This window comes from Chiroxiphia lanceolata, chromosome 10, assembly GCF_009829145.1.
Source record: "Chiroxiphia lanceolata isolate bChiLan1 chromosome 10, bChiLan1.pri, whole genome shotgun sequence".
NCBI lineage: Eukaryota > Metazoa > Chordata > Aves > Passeriformes > Pipridae > Chiroxiphia > Chiroxiphia lanceolata.
This window is the reverse complement of record NC_045646.1, coordinates 3130296-3149611: the sequence shown is the minus strand read 5'-3', so window position 1 is coordinate 3149611 and position 19316 is coordinate 3130296. Positions and strand designations below refer to the sequence as shown.

The window sequence follows — 19316 nt, the reverse complement described above, 5'->3', positions numbered from 1 at the left end:
GATCATTGATCCACCAAACTTCTTAGTTATTCACAGAGTTTGGGTGTGAGAGAACATAATATCATGAACTTCAATCTGCTGTTGGCGGGTGACCATAGGAGTTCAAATATCTTTATTTTAAACAATTAGAGCTTTACTGTTCATAGGAAAGAAATGGGGGGAAAAAGGTGTATAGTCAATTAATTAATCATCTGTAGAAATCTGAGAAACCCAACTTGTAATTTAATTAGCTTTAAAAAGCTCACACAAGATGAGCTCTTTGCTGAGGCTTCAATTTTGCCTATTTTCTTGCAAGGTAAACATCAGGCTATAATAATGTCATGAAAGACATATTTTGTACACATTAATCATATTTTATTGAACCTGATCCCCATATGAGACAAAATACTGAGTTGTGTAATACCACAAGGAATTAAGAATACAGGAACATTCAAAAGAAATAATAATAATATCTCTATTTTTTAACTGGCTATATCTTCTCATTGGCTCTGATTTCTCCAAGACATTTACAAAAGTACAGACCATAATTGTGCTAATAAAGAGGAAATTATACTGATCTATAATTAGAGTAATAAGGAAAAAGGCACAGCAGATCATAATTGAACCAATAAGGGGAAAATATAATCATGTTTAATGGCTTATATGAGTGTTAGTGTCTCCTGTTTACTTAATAAATTGGTATCTATTTTCCTGGTGTGTATCTAAGACACCTTTCCTAATATTATCAAATTACCCTTTAGTTCCATTGTTGGGAACTTCTGCTCATCCTGGAATGCACTCTGTGGTGAGGCTTCTTGGAATAATCAGAATAACAACAGAATTTCCGACGGGTCTGACCATCAGCTACAATCACCTGCAGCAACACCTCAGCTCTCTCCAGGTTTATTTAGGGTGTCCCTGGTTTACATTCATGGATATACAGAGGTGTGTGGGCAGTAAGAGCAATCAGTCTCATACCAAACATATTTTCAAAAGAAATACGGAAAGAGTTGAGAGGTGTAACCCTTCATGGTCACTGGATTTGGGCATGAAAAGATTCTCTGCAAACTCAAAACAAAAGGTAGTGATTTATTTCCTAATATTCACAGTAGAATATCATGGCTGCAAGCCCCAAAGCTGAACATCAGTAGTTCTTTGCTGCTGCTGAGCTCCCTCTTCTGTGTTTTTATTTTTTACCTGAAAATTTCACAGCTTGCAGCTTTGATGTTTTTTCCCTGCGAGTCCTTGAGCTGTTAAGTGTCCCCTTCTCAGCAATCTTCCCCCTGCCTGCAATTTCACCTTTTGCATCTTGTGCAGCTCGAGTTTACTTGTTTTTCCTCACAGCTTTTTTTCCCTCCCAAGGTGGTGGTTTTCTCAGAGGTCTCAGCCAAGGTCACACAGATGCTCAGCGTGAAAATTCAGCCAGGGATCAGAGAGAGCTGAACCCTCCCGAGGGATTTTAGAGCTGGAGTTTAAAACAACCTCCCCACATCTTCACACAAGTGACATTACATATAGTTCAGTTATAATTTCCCTTTTGATTACCCTCCCAGCAATTAAAAAATAAGAATATTTCCTACTTTTACAAAGTATGAGCATGTAAATATTTCCCTGAATGTGCCCACGCTTGGTATGTGACATCCTTTACTTTGAAGGGACATTTGCAAAGCTTTTCAGCCCAGTTATCCTCACAGGAGCCCAGGTGCTCTTCCAGAGCTGTAGGTGGCTTGGAAGGACAGGACCAGCTCTGGTGTATGGGGCTCCTTGTGTGCAGGTAGACCTGGAAAGCTCAGAGGGCTATGATCCTATGATAATATGGAATGTGCATGACTTAGGATATTAATAATTTTTAAAAAATCTGCATATGCTTAAATAATATCCTGAAAGGCACCTAAATAATTAATTAAATAACAACAAAAATATTTTTTATGATATATATTGATTATGCATTTCCATGTATGTTTATGTATTTATATATAATAATTATTGTTCTCTAAACTTCCTAGCCTGATAAATATCAACCCTCTCTAGAGCTGACCTTGGTTTTCACTTCTTAAGGCACCTGGACAGATATCTCTTGTATCAAAATTCCTATGACAGTCTGACACTGCTTTCACATACACACATGAAATAATGAAAAGACACTTTTATAATTTGCAGTGAACTTTCAGAACATTAAATGAAAAAATCATATAACCTCATAAAACCTCATTAGATAGATGGATGGAGATATTTAAAAGTAACAGAATAAATATATATGTGTATGTATATGTACAACACACACACACACACATATAAATATAAATATATATACACACACACATATAATATTCCATGCACTGGTTTATACCTCCTTTCCTTTCAAGCTCCCAAAGGATAACTGAGAAAACAACGATTCTACACAGAATTACAAAAGGCATTAAATGTATTTAAGCTCTAATTTTCGCCCAGGTATTTTTAGTAAGCTCAGCAATAACTAAAAGAAGTGTTTCCTTGTGCAGCACACAGTTGTGAAACTTTAATTTATATGTTAATTTTTTAATTAAAGGGAAAGAATTATAGAAGAGGGTCTAGTTTTCTTTAAAAGTGTAGCATAATAGTCTAACATTAGACTGGAGGATAATAGTTGAGATGTCTAACAGCGCAACCACTCTTCCCTGAGGACACCCAGGTAACCCCAAGGCTGAATTCAGTGTTTTCTGCTGCCTCAGAAACAGCTCAAGACAGTCGATTCACTTATCCCAGAGTCACCTTGTCACAAAGGCTCCACATTTTGCATTTCCTGAGGGTTCTGCCTGAGAGCAGGGGGTGTTTGAGTGCCCTGGGCACTGTAAAGAGGAGCAGACAGGGGGGAGGAGAGGGGAAGGCACAACCCTGATGGCAGATAAAGGAAAAGGCAGACAATGCTGGAAAATAGATAAAGCCAGAAACTGCATTTTTAGTGTTTGAGTGTCCTGTGGTTCCTCTGCTGCTCAAGGCAAAGAGGTTTGAGAATGCAATGGTTAGTCACAAGCATCTGAAATACCTTATTTAAAATCTAACAAGATTTGGGGCTTGTAATTCATTCCTCTGATGTCATGGAAATGAAGGAAATGTGTCTCACCTGGCCACGTCTCCAAAGGGGGTAAAGAGGCGTCAGAGAAAGACAGTGGATGCACAGCAGAGAACACTGAAATTGTCTTAATTTGAAGAGCATGATTTGGTGTTTCCTGCAGGAAACTGCGCTTGAAAGGTTTTAATCAGCCAGAGTTGTCACTCGAATTAATTCTGAATTAATCTTATTTCATCACCAAATATTTCTATTTGCATTGCTGACACAACAATCTCGGCTAAGAATTCCAAATTCCCAACTGGCAACTTTAATGGACGCTCCCATACTGAAAGCTTAGGGATGTATCACAAAATCATAGAATCCTTGAAAATCCTGGGTTGGAAGGGACCTTAAAGATCCTCCAGTTCCAACCCCTTACCCTGATGGTTTAGATTTAGACTGGGACATGTTCTCTCCAGTGAGCTTGTCCATGCAATACACCTAAAGGGAGACTGCAAAATTATCAGGAGAAATGAAATTATCATGATTTCTTAAACTTTCCTCTGTTAAAACACCATTTCCCATTCTAGCTTTAAAAAAAAAAACCCACTTGTACTCTCCATATTAAGGTCTATAAACTTCATGCTTAACTTTTTATTTCTGCTTTATTCCTCTTCTCTGCATTGCCAAATATTGCTTTTGTGTAATTGAAACAGAGCCATAGTTTGATTATTAAACAGGGAAAGTAATTGTATTTGGCTGTACAGGGGGAAGTAAAGGTGCTTCATAGAAAAAAACCTTAAACTGTGGAAAAGTTGCTTTTTTTTCAGAGCAGAGGTTGAGGGCAAAGGCTCCTGGGGGGCAGCAGTCCCACCACCAAGGAGTCACCTCCTGGTTTCATGGGGTGGCTCAGGGATGTGGGTTTGACAAGACAGTTTGCAGGGAGGGTTTACATAATTTATTTCTCTTCTCCACCCCTCTTCTCTATTCATTTGCTCCCCAAAATATTTGTCTTTTGAAGACCCTCCCTGTGTTGTAGGACCTGACCTGTTGTTCAGCCTGGCTTTGTACCTGCAGGGTGGAATTCTGGTGGGAACAGTGCTTAGGAGGCTGGGGTAAAATGAGGGTATCAGGTGTCCTAAGCACCGTGGGTGATTTCCTGTTGGAAGCCCAAGAAGACAGAAATCAGCATGTGACGCTGTCTGGGTCCCATTTTTAACCCCACCATCAGCAGAGGACCACGCAGAGCTCTGCCACAGCCCTGATGGCAGCGAGTCAAGTGACACACCTGATGCTTTGCCAGTTGTGACATGCCTGGGCAGAGGACACTCCTGTTTTATCTGCCACAGTTGCTTAAAACCAAAAATAACCACTCATGTTACAGTGCAAAGTTTGCGGTGGGTAAAAATGGTGCTGATCTTGGGCAAAAAAAGCACAGGTGGGAGAGAGCTCTGAGCAAAGACGGGCAGGATTTATTGTATTTGCAATTCCATTTATCTTTCCAGCTCCTAAACCAGCTGCCCCACTCAAAGGACACATCCCTGAGTTCCCCCAGCCCCCTGGAAGCTCCTGCCTGGTTTTGCCCAGTGCGGGTGTCTCTCCATGGCATTCCCACAGTGATCCCGTTATCCCGGGAGCAGATGCCGGGTGGGAAGCAGTGCCTGCCTGCAGATCAAGTTGCTGCTGCCAACTCTCGCGAGCTTTATGTCAGAAACACTTGATTATAATGTCAGCACTGGCCAATTTACGGGCTTAAAGCAGCAGCTGCACGACTGCGTTTCCCTGAGGTACCCAAAGATCCCGACTCCTAAAAACTTTTGTAGCTCTTGTAATAGAAGTGGGGTAAGTGATTCTCTCTTTCCATGTCTCTGTCTGCCAGGAAAATTTACAGTTCAGCTTGATTTACAGGGGGATTGGGATCTTTTAAAACGTTCTGCTCTGCCCATTTGTTACTCTCCTGGGAAAACTCCCTCTGCTCTGCGAATGCAGCGTGTGTATCCAACCTCGGGATTATTCAAGGGATCCTGGGCTAAGTAAATTAAGCTGAGCTAGAAATCTCTTATTAATTCAACCATCTTTCGTATTTAAATAGTGATTTTATAGCTCTGTGTATAGATTTTTTAGCTGGGTAAGGATTTGCAAGGGGAGGAAACAGTCATTGAAATAAACAGTGTTCCCTTGCTGAATAAGAATGCAAAAGTAGAGTCTGTTTAACTTTTGCTGGAGGAAACTACTCCAGCAGCAGCTTTTTAAAATATGCAAATACATTGTAGGATATAACTATACTGGGTTAATGTTGATGAGCTAAAGCAATTTCTGACCCTTATACTCTCATAGCAATAATCAAGTCATGTTTGTTTTGCTCAGTGTGTTTTACACTGCTGAGTTTGGTTTAAAGTAGCATTAAAAACCTTATTAAATGTAATATTTGCCATGCAGTCGAGGTGTAACAATAATCCCCTGTCACTGCTTCTGTTAGTATTGGCAGAGTAGCTTGAGACAAGTCCTTTCATTCACTAGTACGAAACTTCTGTGTTTTTCAAGCTTGATCTGTTTCTAACTTTTTCTTTGAAATTTGCAGAGCTAATTTAAAAAGTACCCAACTGATTTTTTTTGTTTTTTTTTTCTTTCTTATATTCTTGTTTAAAACTTCTTCAGTTTCATATCTTGCAATGCTACAGTGTTTTCCTCCCATCCCATCCCATTCCTTTTTAACTAACAGGAAAGTGCACAAGGGAATTCCTTTTAATTACTATTTGATAGTAAAAGCTTTAGAAACTTTAAAGACTCTTGCTTTTCTTGGTGTTATTTTCTCTTCACATTGACAATCTTTGAAATATCTTATTATTTCCAGCTTGTTGTTGTGGTTTGACCCTGATCTTTCTTCACATGTTCAGTGAAGTGACAGTGTCAGTGAAGCAAGAGATGAATAGAAGTAACTTCTCCCATCTCACAGTGGTATTGGGCACTCAAATACCCAACTAGATCCCTCCCAGTCACCCCATTGCCTTGGATGCCTTCATCCCTTCTCCATCCCTTCTCCATCATCATCCTTCTCCCAGCTCTGATGGGTTTTCAGGACCTTGGGGGAAGAGTTTGGGTCTGGTTTTGCAGAGGGGCTGAGATGAGCCCTGGGGTGCTCAAAACCAGCGAAGTTTTAAGAGCAGATTCAAGTTATTTTTCTCTCCTTCTTTGGCATCTCTTAAATTTTCTTGAGAAAGTTTCAAAATTAAACACACCATGTTAAAAAGTGATCCCGAGTGAGAGTGGAGTCTGTGTTGGTTTAGCAGGCTGGAAATATTCAGCAGACTGGTTAAGTTATGCCAAATTCTCTCAAAGACAGCGGGATTTAGGCTTGAGTGTTTTAGCAAACTATGGTAACTGTAAATACAGGCTCTTGCTTTGGTCTTTGTGGGGGTTTGGGTTGGATCTCAGGAAAAGGTTTTCCCTTTGGAAGGTGGTTGGGCACTGAACAGGCTCCCCAGGGCAGTGGGCAAAGCCCCAAGGCTGCCAGAGCTCAAGGGACAGGGTGGGATTGTTGAGGTGTCTGTGCAGGGCCAAGGGTTGGACTGGATGATCCTTGTGGGTCTCTTTCAACTCAGAATATTCTATGATTCTCTAAGGCCACAAAGGGAGAGGAGCTAAGTGCCACTAACTGATGTGAGTGAGTCTCCTGTCCGTGCCAGAGCAAGTCTTGCTCACCCAAACTCCTTGGGAATTGCTGGACCACGTGAGCTGACAACTCACATTTCTAAAATTGAGCAAACAGGGGTCACTTGCAGATTTCTGCAAGTCAAGCTGAAGGTGGAGTGTGACACCAACTCTGTTGTCCCCATTCACCACCTTATCTATTTTTTTTAACACAGCAAAAAGATAAAATGACATGTTCCTGCTTTCTAAAATTTATCTATTTTCTATCCGTTTTGATGAATGATAAAAATATCCTTGAAGATTCCCCTCTGCTCCTTTGGTGCTGTCTCAAAGTTAGGAACCTCTTTGCACAAAATATTCCCTTTCCCCCCCCGCTCTACATTTTCTTTCCAAGAACAGGCAAACAATCAGGAGGAGCTCAAATTAGGCCACAGCTGTATTTTCCATACAAATTGGCCTCATTCCTTTTAAGGACACAAATTCTCCTCATTAACAAAGAGTGCCCTGTTTAAAGGGGCAGGACAGAGTACATGATGTACTACAGGGCAACAAGTGAAAAATAGAAGGGAGCTTTGTTGAGCATTTTCGGATATGTAAACCACAGAAATGGATTTATGCAAATAGTCTTTGTCTGAATTTTCAGTTTCAAGAGGACAGTACTATGGTTTTATAGCACTTGAGGACGTTGGGGTAAATCAGACTATTAGTACTTATATATGATATATAATCAACTTTTATTTTTATTTTAATTATCACTTGGAAAGGTTTTCAGGAACCAATGAGTGGACAATATGTAAATTTTTAGGCATCATCTACATGTATTCAAAGATCCTTGATGTTTTAGCATTTTAATGTTCATTCTAAGTAGCAGAAGTTTGGCTATTAGTTTGTAGGACTCTGATGGTTGTAAACTTGCTTAAACTCCTCTAGAGAAACAAGATCTTGAAAGACATGACTCATTTAAGTCTTGACTAGCATTTAAGTCACCTGCTAACTGGAGTAATCAGAGCCTGTTTATATGACTTTACCTTCCCTGGTCTGGCTCGTTCAGTTCTGTGCTTTTTAGCAACAGAATTTGTCTGAAGTACTGGCTAAATACCAAATACCAAACACAGTCTTTGCAACACAACGGACAAACGAGAATTTATGGTTAAATACTGCTGAGTTTTGTGTAGCAGCACCATCTTATTTTCAAAGCCTACATTCTTAATTAATATCTCATTTTGGCTCTGGTAGTAACATATTGCAACACTAATTCTGAATTTCTTTTTCGTGTGTTTCAGGCATCATGATTTGGACAAATGGCCCAAGTCTCTCTACCAGGTTTCTGATGTGGTTTCTTCTCCTGTACATGTTCATCAGGAAGGTGGTGCCTGAAGACAACATCATAACAACCACGAAAGGCAGAGTCAGAGGGACAAACCTGCAGGTCCTGGGGGGAACTGTGACAGCCTTCCTTGGAATACCTTATGGACAGCCACCCATGGGCAGACTGAGGTTTCGAAAGCCAGAACCTCGGGAGAAGTGGTCGGATGTTTGGGACGCCACAAAACACGCCAACTCCTGTTACCAGCATATAGATACAGCTTACCCGGGGTTTGCTGGATCAGAGATGTGGAACCCAAAAACTAACCTGAGTGAAGACTGCTTGTACCTTAACGTGTGGGTTCCTTCTCCCAAGCCCAAGAATGCAAGTGTCATGGTGTGGATTTACGGCGGCGGCTTCGAGTCTGGGTCCACTGCCCTGCCGGTCTACGACGGCAAGTTTCTGGCCAGGGTAGAAAGAGTTGTTGTGGTTTCCATGAACTACAGGGTCGCTGCGTTAGGATTTTTGGCTTTACCAGGAAACCTAGAAGCTCCTGGAAATGCAGGTTTGTTTGATCAAAGGTTGGCCCTTCAGTGGGTACAGGAGAACATAGCAGCCTTTGGAGGCAACCCAAAAAGCGTGACGATATTTGGGGAGAGTGCTGGCTCAGCCTCTGTCAACTACCACCTCCTGTCCCCCAAAAGCCATCCTTTATTCACCAGAGCCATCATGCAGAGTGGATCTGCCAATGCTCCTTGGGCTGCAATCACAGCAACTGAAGCCAGAAACAGAACAGTGGCTTTAGCTAAACAGCTCCAGTGTCCCACCAGCAACGAGACAGAGCTAATTCTCTGCCTCCAAGACAAGGACCCGAAGGAAATACTGGAGAATGAAATTTTTGCTGTTCCAGGTGGCTCTTTTCTGCAAGTATATTTTTGTCCAACGGTGGATGGCAATTTTCTCTTAGACATGCCAGAAAAATTGATTGAGAAGGGCCTTTTCAAACAAACACAGATCTTAGTGGGTGTTAACAAAGATGAAGGGTCAGGATTTCTAGCATATGGAGTCCCTGGCTTCAGCAAGGATAGTGATGGCTTGGTCAATAAAACCCAGTTTGAGACAGCCTTGACTCTGGCCTTCCCAGGAGTGAGCAAACTTGCAATAGAATCCATAATCTTTCAGTACACGGACTGGGAAAACGAGCACAAGCCAGAGCACTACTGTGATGCCGCGGACGACGCCGTCGGGGACTACAACATAATCTGTCCTGTCATGGAATTCTGCACAAAATTCGCCCAGCTGGGAAACAACGTGTTCTTCTACTTTTTTGAACATCGATCCTCCAAGCTCCCCTGGCCCGAGTGGATGGGAGTGATGCATGGCTACGAGATTGAGTTTGTGTTTGGGTTGCCCCTGGAGAGAAAGGTGAATTACACCAAAGCTGAGGAAATCTTGAGCCGCTCCATGATGAGAGACTGGGCAACTTTTGCCAAAACTGGGTAAGTTTGCTGTGGAAGTTGGTTTGATTTTTGCTTGTTGTTTCACCAGCGGAAAAAACTTAATGGTTTTGGTACTGCTTGGAATGCTGAGAAGAGATTTATTGTTCAGTTATTCAAAATTCCTATTTTAGTTCTGCTAAAAACACTGTCTTAATAAAATAAACTGTTGATATGCTGCTCACAGTATTGAATAAGCTTAAGAAAACAATGTTTATCCACCCATAAAAGCAAGTACAAAACATTGTTTTTTGCCAGAGCAGCAGTGGTTACAAAGGAAGGTAATGGTTTCAAGTGCTAGAAACAAAAGATTTCAGACTCTGGGAAACAGAGAAGTAGGAGCAGAAGTAGGAGCAAAAAAGCCAATTTCCTTGAAGATGTAAGTTGCTCAGAACATGCAGGTTTATAATATAGAGGTGTGTTATGTACACATGATGAAGAGATTGGGATTTCAGGACATGCTTCCCAGAAAGCCTCTCTTCCCACGTGTGCTGTGAGGATGAGCCTGGACTTCACTGATCCTGATGACAAATCACTCCCTATTTCCATTTAACTCATCTATAAGTGAAATATGTCCAAGCCTGGCCAAGAAGCAAATTAGAATATTTCATTTGGATGTTTGAGATGGATTAAATACAATCCCTCGTTAGGTGCCTTCTGCTGGTGTCCAGGAGAAGTGAGGCAGCCCCCACTCTGCTCATCAGAGTTTTGGGCTCTCAGTGCAACACTCAGTGGGAAATGAAAACATTTCAGAGCAATAAGAAAACCAGCCACTGCTGCAGTCATGTGTGATTAATCTCAAGGCTGCAAACCTGATGGGATGGGGGGGATCTTGTGTTCCAGAAGCTTGGTTTGTGCTCTCTCCTGAGAAAATCATATATATAGAACTACTTGCCTTTTAGAACTCACATCCAAACACTTAATTGACACTACAAAGTGTTTATTTAACTTAAATTTCAAAATAGTGCATTAATTCTGTTTCTAAGGTGAACCATTCCTTTGATTTATATATAGATTTGTAAAGGTTGAAATCAGCATTGTAACAGGATCTAATTAATTTTCTTAGTAGATTAGAAACCAGGGGAGACCACTGTGCTCATTTAGTCCATACAACCTCGTACAGAACTCAAAACGCATTTCCAGTGATTAAAAACCCAGAACAAACATTGATAGGTTGTTCTAAAGTTTAATTACATTTAAAAGGGTTAGAGTTATAAAAATAAATTTTGTCTCTAGCCTGAATTCGCCTATTCTACTACTTTTTCCAAGCACTATGTTTTGTTTGACAATTTTTAAGCTTTATTTTATGATTTTTTTCCATATATAGATAAATATCTTTATTAAGGGTCTATTCAAATAATCTTTAATAACCCTTAATCCTTTTTAAATTTTTTTTATTAAATAGCAGGTTGTACTCTTAGGCCTTTCACTATAATGTGTTTTTTTTCCAATTCCTTAAATAATGGTTCTCCACTTTTAAACCTGGGATTCATCAACACCTTGTTGGAACTTTCCTTGTTGGAATTAAGCACTGTTGTCCCCAAGGTGTCATAATTAAAGGTGTCATCTATCCCTTCTAGTTCAATCTGATAGACCCTGTTTACTCATCCAAGGGTTGCCTTGGTTGTGGTGTTATCCAAGGTGTGATTGATTGATTGATTGATTGATTACCTTGGTTTGTAGGAATATTAATTATCTTAACAACTCCTATCCCCTTTATATGTTTGGAGCTTGTAATATGTCTTTTACCATAAGTGGGGAGCGTACTAAAACTCAGAAAACAACAGTACTCATCAATACACAGTGTTTTAATACAGGTTTTATTATTGTGATGTATTTTTAGGTCCTTGGTGGAGAGCAAAGTGAGTGAAGGCTCCTTATTACACACTCCAGCCCTACAGGAGTTTGAAATCAGGATCCTACACCAGAGAGAGCAGATCTTTCCATTAAACACAACTATTTCTTAGTGGAAAAAGAAAATTCAGGTCCACAATAAGTTTTGCAGAACTATATTTACAGTTCTGTGAAGCCCTTTTTTACCCTAAATTATATATATATATATTTAATTTTCATCTACATAATTTTTGTGTGCATATATACATATATAAATCTCAATAACCTGTTCTGCAAACAGAGGGCACTGTCCCTGTCACTGTAGCCTGCTAAAAATAGACAACATAAGGTACATTCAGGCTAAAGTCTGTAGAAGACAGTCCTATCATCTAGTCTGATTATCATTCACATTAGATTACCCTACAGATTGAATTTCAAGTGGTTTCCACAGCAAACAGCAAAATAATCCCTCTCTCTGCTTCCACACAAGTATCAAAAGCATCACTATTTGGATAAACAATAAAATTGTGCAATTTTTGTAACAGTAAAAGGTGAGGATTAACCCACTATATGACACTTTACTCCCTGAGCAAAGCTCAGACACCTCAGGCTCTGTTACACATTATTCATAGTGTACAATGGGTGGGGAAGTAATAAAAATTGCTGATAATTCCAAGATTAATAAGTGATCCTTGTTTTCCTGGCGTATTTGAGCACATGGTAAACATTTTTAAAGAACTGGGGAAGCCCTGCTTTGATATAATGTTTATAGGAAACTCTGGCATGATCAAAGGGTAAACCTCTGAGGGAAAAATTACCATTGATGTCTCCAGCAGATGAGGAGAAAATCAAGCAGAAAAGATGAAAATGAGAAATGTTGTACAGCACATTTTTAGTGAGGGCGTTTGACCTAATATTCTAATGTGAAGAAGTACAAAAGCACAAGGGAGGGAAGAGGAGCCTGCAGAGGGAAGGAGATGGAGTAGAGTCAACAAAACTGGGAGACATCATATCTTTCCTGGTGTTTTCTGACTGGGAGGGACTGAGAGGTGGCAGAGCTGTTTCTCAGAGTGGTCTTCAAGCCCAAACTTTGACCTTAGTTGTCTTTCTTTTTTTATTCTCATCTGAGGAATGAAATTAGTGAGAGAAAAAGTTAAAAATACGCACTTTAGGAGCATTTTCTGCTTCTGTCATTGTTTAACCCCAGGCAGCACCTAAACCCCAGAAAACTGTTCACCCACTCCCCCCAGAGTGGGATGGGGGAGAGAATCTGAAGGGTAAAAGCAAGAAAACTCCTGAGAAATGCCCAAAGTCATGTAAGAACAAAAGCAAATTGTTAGGGAGAAAAGGAGAAGTGATTTCTTCAAAGCATCCCAAGAGTATATGTGAAATTCTCGATTTCTGCCTTTCTCAGTAACTAAAAGGAGACTGTCAGGCAGCCCAAGGCTTTCCCAGTGCACTGCCACCCCTGTCAGTAGCAGATGCAATTTTCCAAATCTCCAGGCACTGCTTATTTCACATCCTTCCTAAAAATAAATATCAGTGATAAGTGACCACTTTTCCTGGAGAATTACAGGCGTCAAGAATTTGTATTTGTGAATACGAATAGGGAATGGGAGATGTAGATGATTCAGTAGGAGACAGGAGCAAATATCTGAAGTTAGGTGCTGTTGTTATGCTCCAATATCCCTCTTCTGGATCCCTAGGAATAGTGTCACTTTTAGGAATCTGTCATATATTTACACAGTCTGTAACACCTGTGAAGATCCTGTTGAGATGGTCTTCTCTGACAATCAGCCTTTGGTTTTCAGCCACGAGAGTCCCTGTAGATTCATTATCCACAGCAGGATTCCTCGGTCTGGGAATCCCTTGGAGCTGGGGAGCCATAACTACCTGTCGCTGCACGTAGGGACAGGCTGCTGATGACTGTCTGCAAGATTTACCCAGAGAAATAAGGTTATTTTTTATGATAGAATTGTAGAATGGTTGAATTGGAAGGGACCTTAAAGATCTTGTTCCAAACCCCTCCCATGGGCAGGGACACCTTCCACTAGCCCAGGTTCCTCCTACTGGCCTTGGACACTTCCAGGGTTGGGACATCCACAGCTTCTCTGGGCAACCTGTGCCAGGACCTCACCACCCTCACAGGGAAAAATTTCTTCCTCATATCCAGTCTAAACCTTCTCTATGTCCGGTTAGAGCCATTCCTCCTTGTCCTGTCACTCCAGGCTCTTGTAAATAGACTCTCTCCGTGTTTCTTGAAGTCCCCCTTCAGGTACTGGAAGGCTGCAATTAGGTCACCCCAAAGCTTCTCTTCTCCAGGCTGAACAATCCCAATTATTACATCATCTAGTATTATATGATAATATATTACAGTATAATATAGTATGAAGTATTATATACTATTATATCACACCATATTATTCATTGCATCATAGATTTATCACATAGTTTGAGAAGAATGGAAAAAAAAAAACCCAATGACCTTTTGGGTCTGAACATGGAGTATTGTGGTGAAAGGACAGACTGGGAGGCCCATGGGATTCCTGGCAGCAATGTTGAGGATCAGCCCTTTGGATTATTGCCAACTAATGCTGCCCCTGATGCTCTGGACAGAGCACAGGACACAGGGGAGCCCCCAGCCTGGAGCTGTGGCCAAGCAGAGTGGTAGTGTGGGGGATTCACCCCCCAGTTAAACACTCCCAGTGTCTCTTCCCTCAGAAATATCCAATAGGGCCATGATTTACTTCCAAAGCAGATCTAAGGAATCAGGGGCACAGGTTATCTCTTGGGATCTTGGAAGGAGGGAGAGAGTTCACAGGTAGGGATGAGCAGTGTGAGGTCAGTCTGGAGGTGGATACTGATGTCCATGAAGGTGCAGAGAAATTAAACTACTATTAAACTGCCAATGAGTTCCTGGGATTGGAAGCAAAAGCTTCCAGGAATGATAATTCCTTTTCTGTCACATGAACATTTCTGCTGTTTCATTATATTATAATTTTTCATGACTGAACTTTTGGTATCAAGTAGGGTTGACCACATATCTCCATTTTTCCTCATGCAGTTAATGTAATTTCATAAACTACTTTTTTTTTTTTTTTTGTATGTATTTGATCCTTGAAAGAACAACATTTTTATCATACCCTCAAAAAAATCTCTGTTCTACCAGCGAGGGAAGAAAGAGACTTATTACTCCTGCTGTCTGAATAAATCAAGCATAATAAAATATTTGGGTTATAAAAAAGAACAGATTCCAAAATCAATGCATTTGATTTACACTGGGAGTTTAAATTCCCCCCTTTACCTTGACCCAAGGTCTCCTCTGCTTATTCTTGTATTTAAGAACATTGGCAGTTGAATATCAATTGTTAGCCTTAAAATCATTTGATAAAATACCACATATCATCAAATTGGACAGAGATGTGGTCAAATTGGATTCAGCAGGAAACCACAGTGTGATGTCATATGGATCAGGCTCAGAATGATCATGTTCACATGTAAATAACATTCATTTTAACATTAATGTCAGTTTTCAGTGGCCTTCTCCTGAATTCTTTCCAGTAGACTTTATTCTAAGCTCCACCTGTGGTGAAAAAAAATTTCAATTTCTCTTTATAACACTTTTGAAGTTCAATTCTTTGCTGCACTTCTGTTATTCTTCAGAAAGCTTTCAAAAGTAAAGTGACACTAACAGGTACTATCAATCAGAAAGCAGCAGAATTCTCTGCCACCTCTAGGAAGGAGAAGTTTTATTTAACATGAAAAACTAGATGGCCCCCAAATCAGTGGGCACCAGGTTATGCTTTTCTCATTACTTTCTTCATTTATTTTGGTAACTGTGTTCTTTAGTCATGAGACAGACAAACTAGATGGGATGAGAACTCAAATAAGGGTGCAGCGGAACACACAAAGATAATATTTTTTAAGGCTTTGTGAAAAATGTTTTGGATAAAAGGAAACGGGCAAAACTTGCCTGGCTGCCAGTTTTACAACTGCTGAAACAAATCTTTGCAGCTTTTTTCTATAAAGTGAAGCCTTTGAAATATTTCCTGCTATGTTTTAGGGGAATTTGTGAGGCTTTGATTGTCCCACTAAAGCTCTGAAGCACTTTGTCTGGTTATTATTGCCTTTCCCTGATGTTCCTCTGGTAGACATATAATAAATTTCAGTGCTTTTGTTACCAACTTATCACAACCTGTTTATAGAGAGTAGTTTCAGACCAGTGAGAACAAAACCAACAGCCTCATATAGAGTGCAGACAGCAGTTGAACTGGGGACCTATATACTCTATATGGCAAGGACTGAATATAGTGGCAAAAAGTAAAAATAAAAAACTCCAACCACTTTTAATTTTCTTATACTTCAGGAAGCAGGAAGTTTTATGTACCACTAAGCCACTTCAAGGTCAGAAATTTATTGTGGGCTGTATTTCTTCCAGGGAGCCACATGGAGAGAGGAAGGTGGTTGGGTTGGAGCCCCTCTGATCCTCACAGGGTCTTCAAACACACCAGAGCCAGAACTCAGGGGCACCAAGAGGAGACTTTTCCTGAGGTTGATGCTCCTGACATCTCACATTCATCTAAAAAAAAGTCATTTTTCATCTTATCTAGTGGTTTTCCCTGATAAGGTCAAGAATCCTGAACAAAAGATTTCTGGTGATAAGGTCAAGAATCCTGAACAAAAGATTTCTGGATGTGAGGTAAAAAACACAAATCACGAGAAGGGTTGCTGAAAGTAAAAACAATTGTGTGGAAAGTCTTCCTTTCTCAAGTTAAGGAAAACCAAAGCTTTCATTTTGGCCCAAAAGGGCACGTTTATTCTCACATCCACTCCCATTAATGTGAGCAATTTCCAAGCCATGATAAAAAAATTGTGGAAATCACAGAAATGAACAAAAACCAAAACAAAATAAAACAAAACAAGGTCAAATTTTAAGAAACTTTAGTCCTATTTCTCCACCTTCAGTTTTAGGTTCTTAAAAGTGACTCATCATCTTTGTGGGGTCCATATATATTGTTACATTCAGAAGCAGTAATGGAAACACCTTTTTAGCAAACTCTTTGGAAAAAGTACATCATGGAAAAAAATCAGTAACTAGAGCCCTGCTTTGACAGGCATCTGTCCCTTTCTGGCTGCAAGCTGACAAGCTGTCATCAAATTTCAGAACTGAAAACAGGAGTATTTGGTTCAGTCCTCTTTTCAAAATAGGCCTGGGATATAAAATTGTTTAGATTGGTTTAATGCTATTACAAATATTGCAATTACAAGAGGATATCTCGTGCAGTAAATGCAATTTGTTCCACACAGATTTTATTCCCTACAACAGATGAGTCAAACTATTATTTTCAAACAGGAGATGAGAACATCTATTAAGGAAATGTCCAAATATTGTAGGAGTAATTGAGCGAGACATAAAACTAAAAACCTAAAACCATAATGCAGAGATTTGCCTTGAAGAGAGGACTGGCAATGCTTTGTGGAGAAGGGGGAACTTTAATTCCACTGTCAAAGGCTGAGGGATCCAAACCATCAGTGATGATTCACGGTCCTGGGAGGGAGCAAGGTGAACTCCCTGGGTCTGCAGCCGAGGCAGAGACACACAAACCCCCACACAAGGTCCAAGAAAAGGAGTGGATCTCTTTGAGGTGGGTTTTTGCAGAGCTGTGCTGCCTTTAGCTGGCCCTGTAACAAAAGAGAGGGAAATCTGAGGTGCTGGAGAAGGGAACGGAGCTGGGGAAGGGGCTGGAGCAGCAGGAGCAGCTGAGGGAGCTGGGGGGGCTCATCCTGGAGAAAAGGAGGCTCAGGGGGGACCTTCTGGCTCTGCAACCCCCTGACAGGAGGGGGGAGCTGGGGGGGGCTGGTCGGGCTCTGCTCCCAGGGAACAAGGGACAGGAGGAGAGAAATTGGCCTTGAGTTGCATGAAGGGAGGCTTAGATTGGATATCTGGAAAAAAATTCTTAATGTAAATGGTTGTCCAGCCCTCCCCAGTGGTGGAGTGCCCATTCCTAGAGGGACCGTGCAGACGTGGCACTCAGACCACGGGTCAGTGGTGCCCTTGGCAGTGCTGGATTAACAGCTGGACTGGAAGATCTCAGAGGTCTTTTCCAACCTAAATGATTCTGTGAGTCTGTGGCTCTATATCTTGGGTGTGGCTCCACCTGTTCTCACAACAGCGATGGGTAGAACAGCCCGCACTGGACATGGTTCCCTGCTGTCCCAAGAACCTGGCAAAGAGGCTACACGGATATTTTCCAGGGAAAGGAGAGGAGCAAAGACAAACAAAGGTTTCAAGAGTTGAAATAAAACCATAGTGTCATTGCTACTCAAATTTGGAAGTGGAATTAAGAAGCCCGAATGGAAATAATTTAGTGTTGGATGAAAAGCATGTGAGGAAGGAAAATGGGAAAGCAAGAGAGAGAAATGCTGACTGATGGAAGAAGTCAGTGACAAAGAAATACACAAAGAGAGAAAGAGCAAAAAGAGATTGATATATGAAAGAAGAAAATATCTGAAAGACTTCTAAGCATTTCAGGGGGTGAAGAAATCTGTGAACAGAGAAATGAAGAAGGGTATACACGAACTTATTCTGAGTTATGTGTAAGGCAGGTTCACTAATAAAAGCAGCACCCTTCAGAGACAATTTAGGATTAGGGATTGCTTTCCCTATACCATAACTTTTACAGACACCTAAACACATGGCTGCAAAAGCCACTGTGAAATTCTAATTAATGTTCACCCACAGTTAATCCTCTTTTTAGGGCCACTCTTCTTCCACGCTGCTTTTCTGAAGCTTAGTCCTTGTTTCATCATCAGACGACAGAAATTGCAGTTGGAAAGGTCTGCAAACCCCATTTTTCCAGGTGGTTCTGGAACACTAATCTGAAGCCCTGCTGAGAAAATTCCCGAGAAGAATGGAAACCTTTCAGTAGACATTTTAATTTACTCCCCAAAGCAAGAGATTGGCTTATTTCAGGGAAGTGGCAAAGGGGAGAAGGGAGGAAATGAGGAGCAGCAGAGGTTACCCAACACCATATTTTTTGAAGGTAGCTCAATATGGTGTTTAATTTTTTTTTTTCATTCAGCAGCAAGAGAAGGCACTTGTGGGTAAATGCAGTTGGAAATTTAGTCACAGGGCTTGTGAAGTTGTGTCCCCACAAATCTAGAAGCTGCTTCAGTAGAAATCAGGCTTTTCCACCAAATTTTACATGATTCTATGTAAAATTAAAAGCTTCCATCCTCTGCTTTTCCAGACATCTCTGATCCCCATCTGTGTTCTTTACCTTTCCTTGAGGGAATATTAAACAACTTCCTCATTTTATACAGTACAAGCTCTAAAGGCTGCTGCCTCAAATTCACACCAGAGGGATCCTTTTCTTATTGGAATGGCTGTTCAAATACTGTGATTTTTTAATTTTAACTAATGAGGTTTTAAATATCTCACACATCTCACTCATGGTGTTCTCACTGATCAGCATCCAAGTGAATTTTCTGTACAACTGGAAATGCTTGGAGGTTTAACAATTGTTTTTTCCTGGTTGTGAAATAGTTGCACACCATAATTTCCACTACACCCCCCTCAATTTTGAAAGAGAACTTTGAAGAGGTTCAGATATCTCCCCCCCTTTTCTTCTTGAGGGCATGTCTTTTATAACTCTCAGTCCAAATGTTGGTACCTCCCTCTTGGTATAGTTCAAATCAGACTCAGATGATGTTACAATGCTGGGACAGAATTTGAATGTGTTTATCGAGGAAAATTACATGTAACTTCTATTTGTAAATGTCAAACCTACAACGAATTTATAACAGATAAGAAAATAACTTAATCACTTTTATTATCATTATTTTTAAATATCTTTGGGGGGGTTGTGAAGATTCTATATTCTTGTTTACATCTTCCAACATGAAGTTTCAGCAGTTCTGATTCTGACGATGCAACAACACATATACACCCTCCCAAAAGCTATCCAATAGTTTCCTTTATAGGACTGCTCAATTTGGCCTGGATTACAGCGTAGTGAAA

At 40.5% G+C, this 19316-nt stretch overlaps 1 protein-coding gene across 2 annotated transcripts in view; it reads left to right on the top strand.

The window, feature by feature from the left end:
* BCHE (butyrylcholinesterase) overlaps positions 1-19316 on the top strand; it is a 52080-nt gene that overhangs the window by 15495 nt on the left and 17269 nt on the right. The window contains exons 1-2 of one of the 2 annotated variants that reach the window (XM_032697929.1): positions 4570-4852; positions 7945-9466. In XM_032697929.1, the coding sequence (XP_032553820.1) occupies positions 7950-9466 (1517 nt within the window). In that variant the 5' untranslated portion in view covers positions 4570-4852; positions 7945-7949. Of the gene's footprint in view, positions 1-4569; positions 4853-7944; positions 9467-19316 lie in introns of those variants that run through there. The other variant, XM_032697928.1, reaches the window with a different exon arrangement.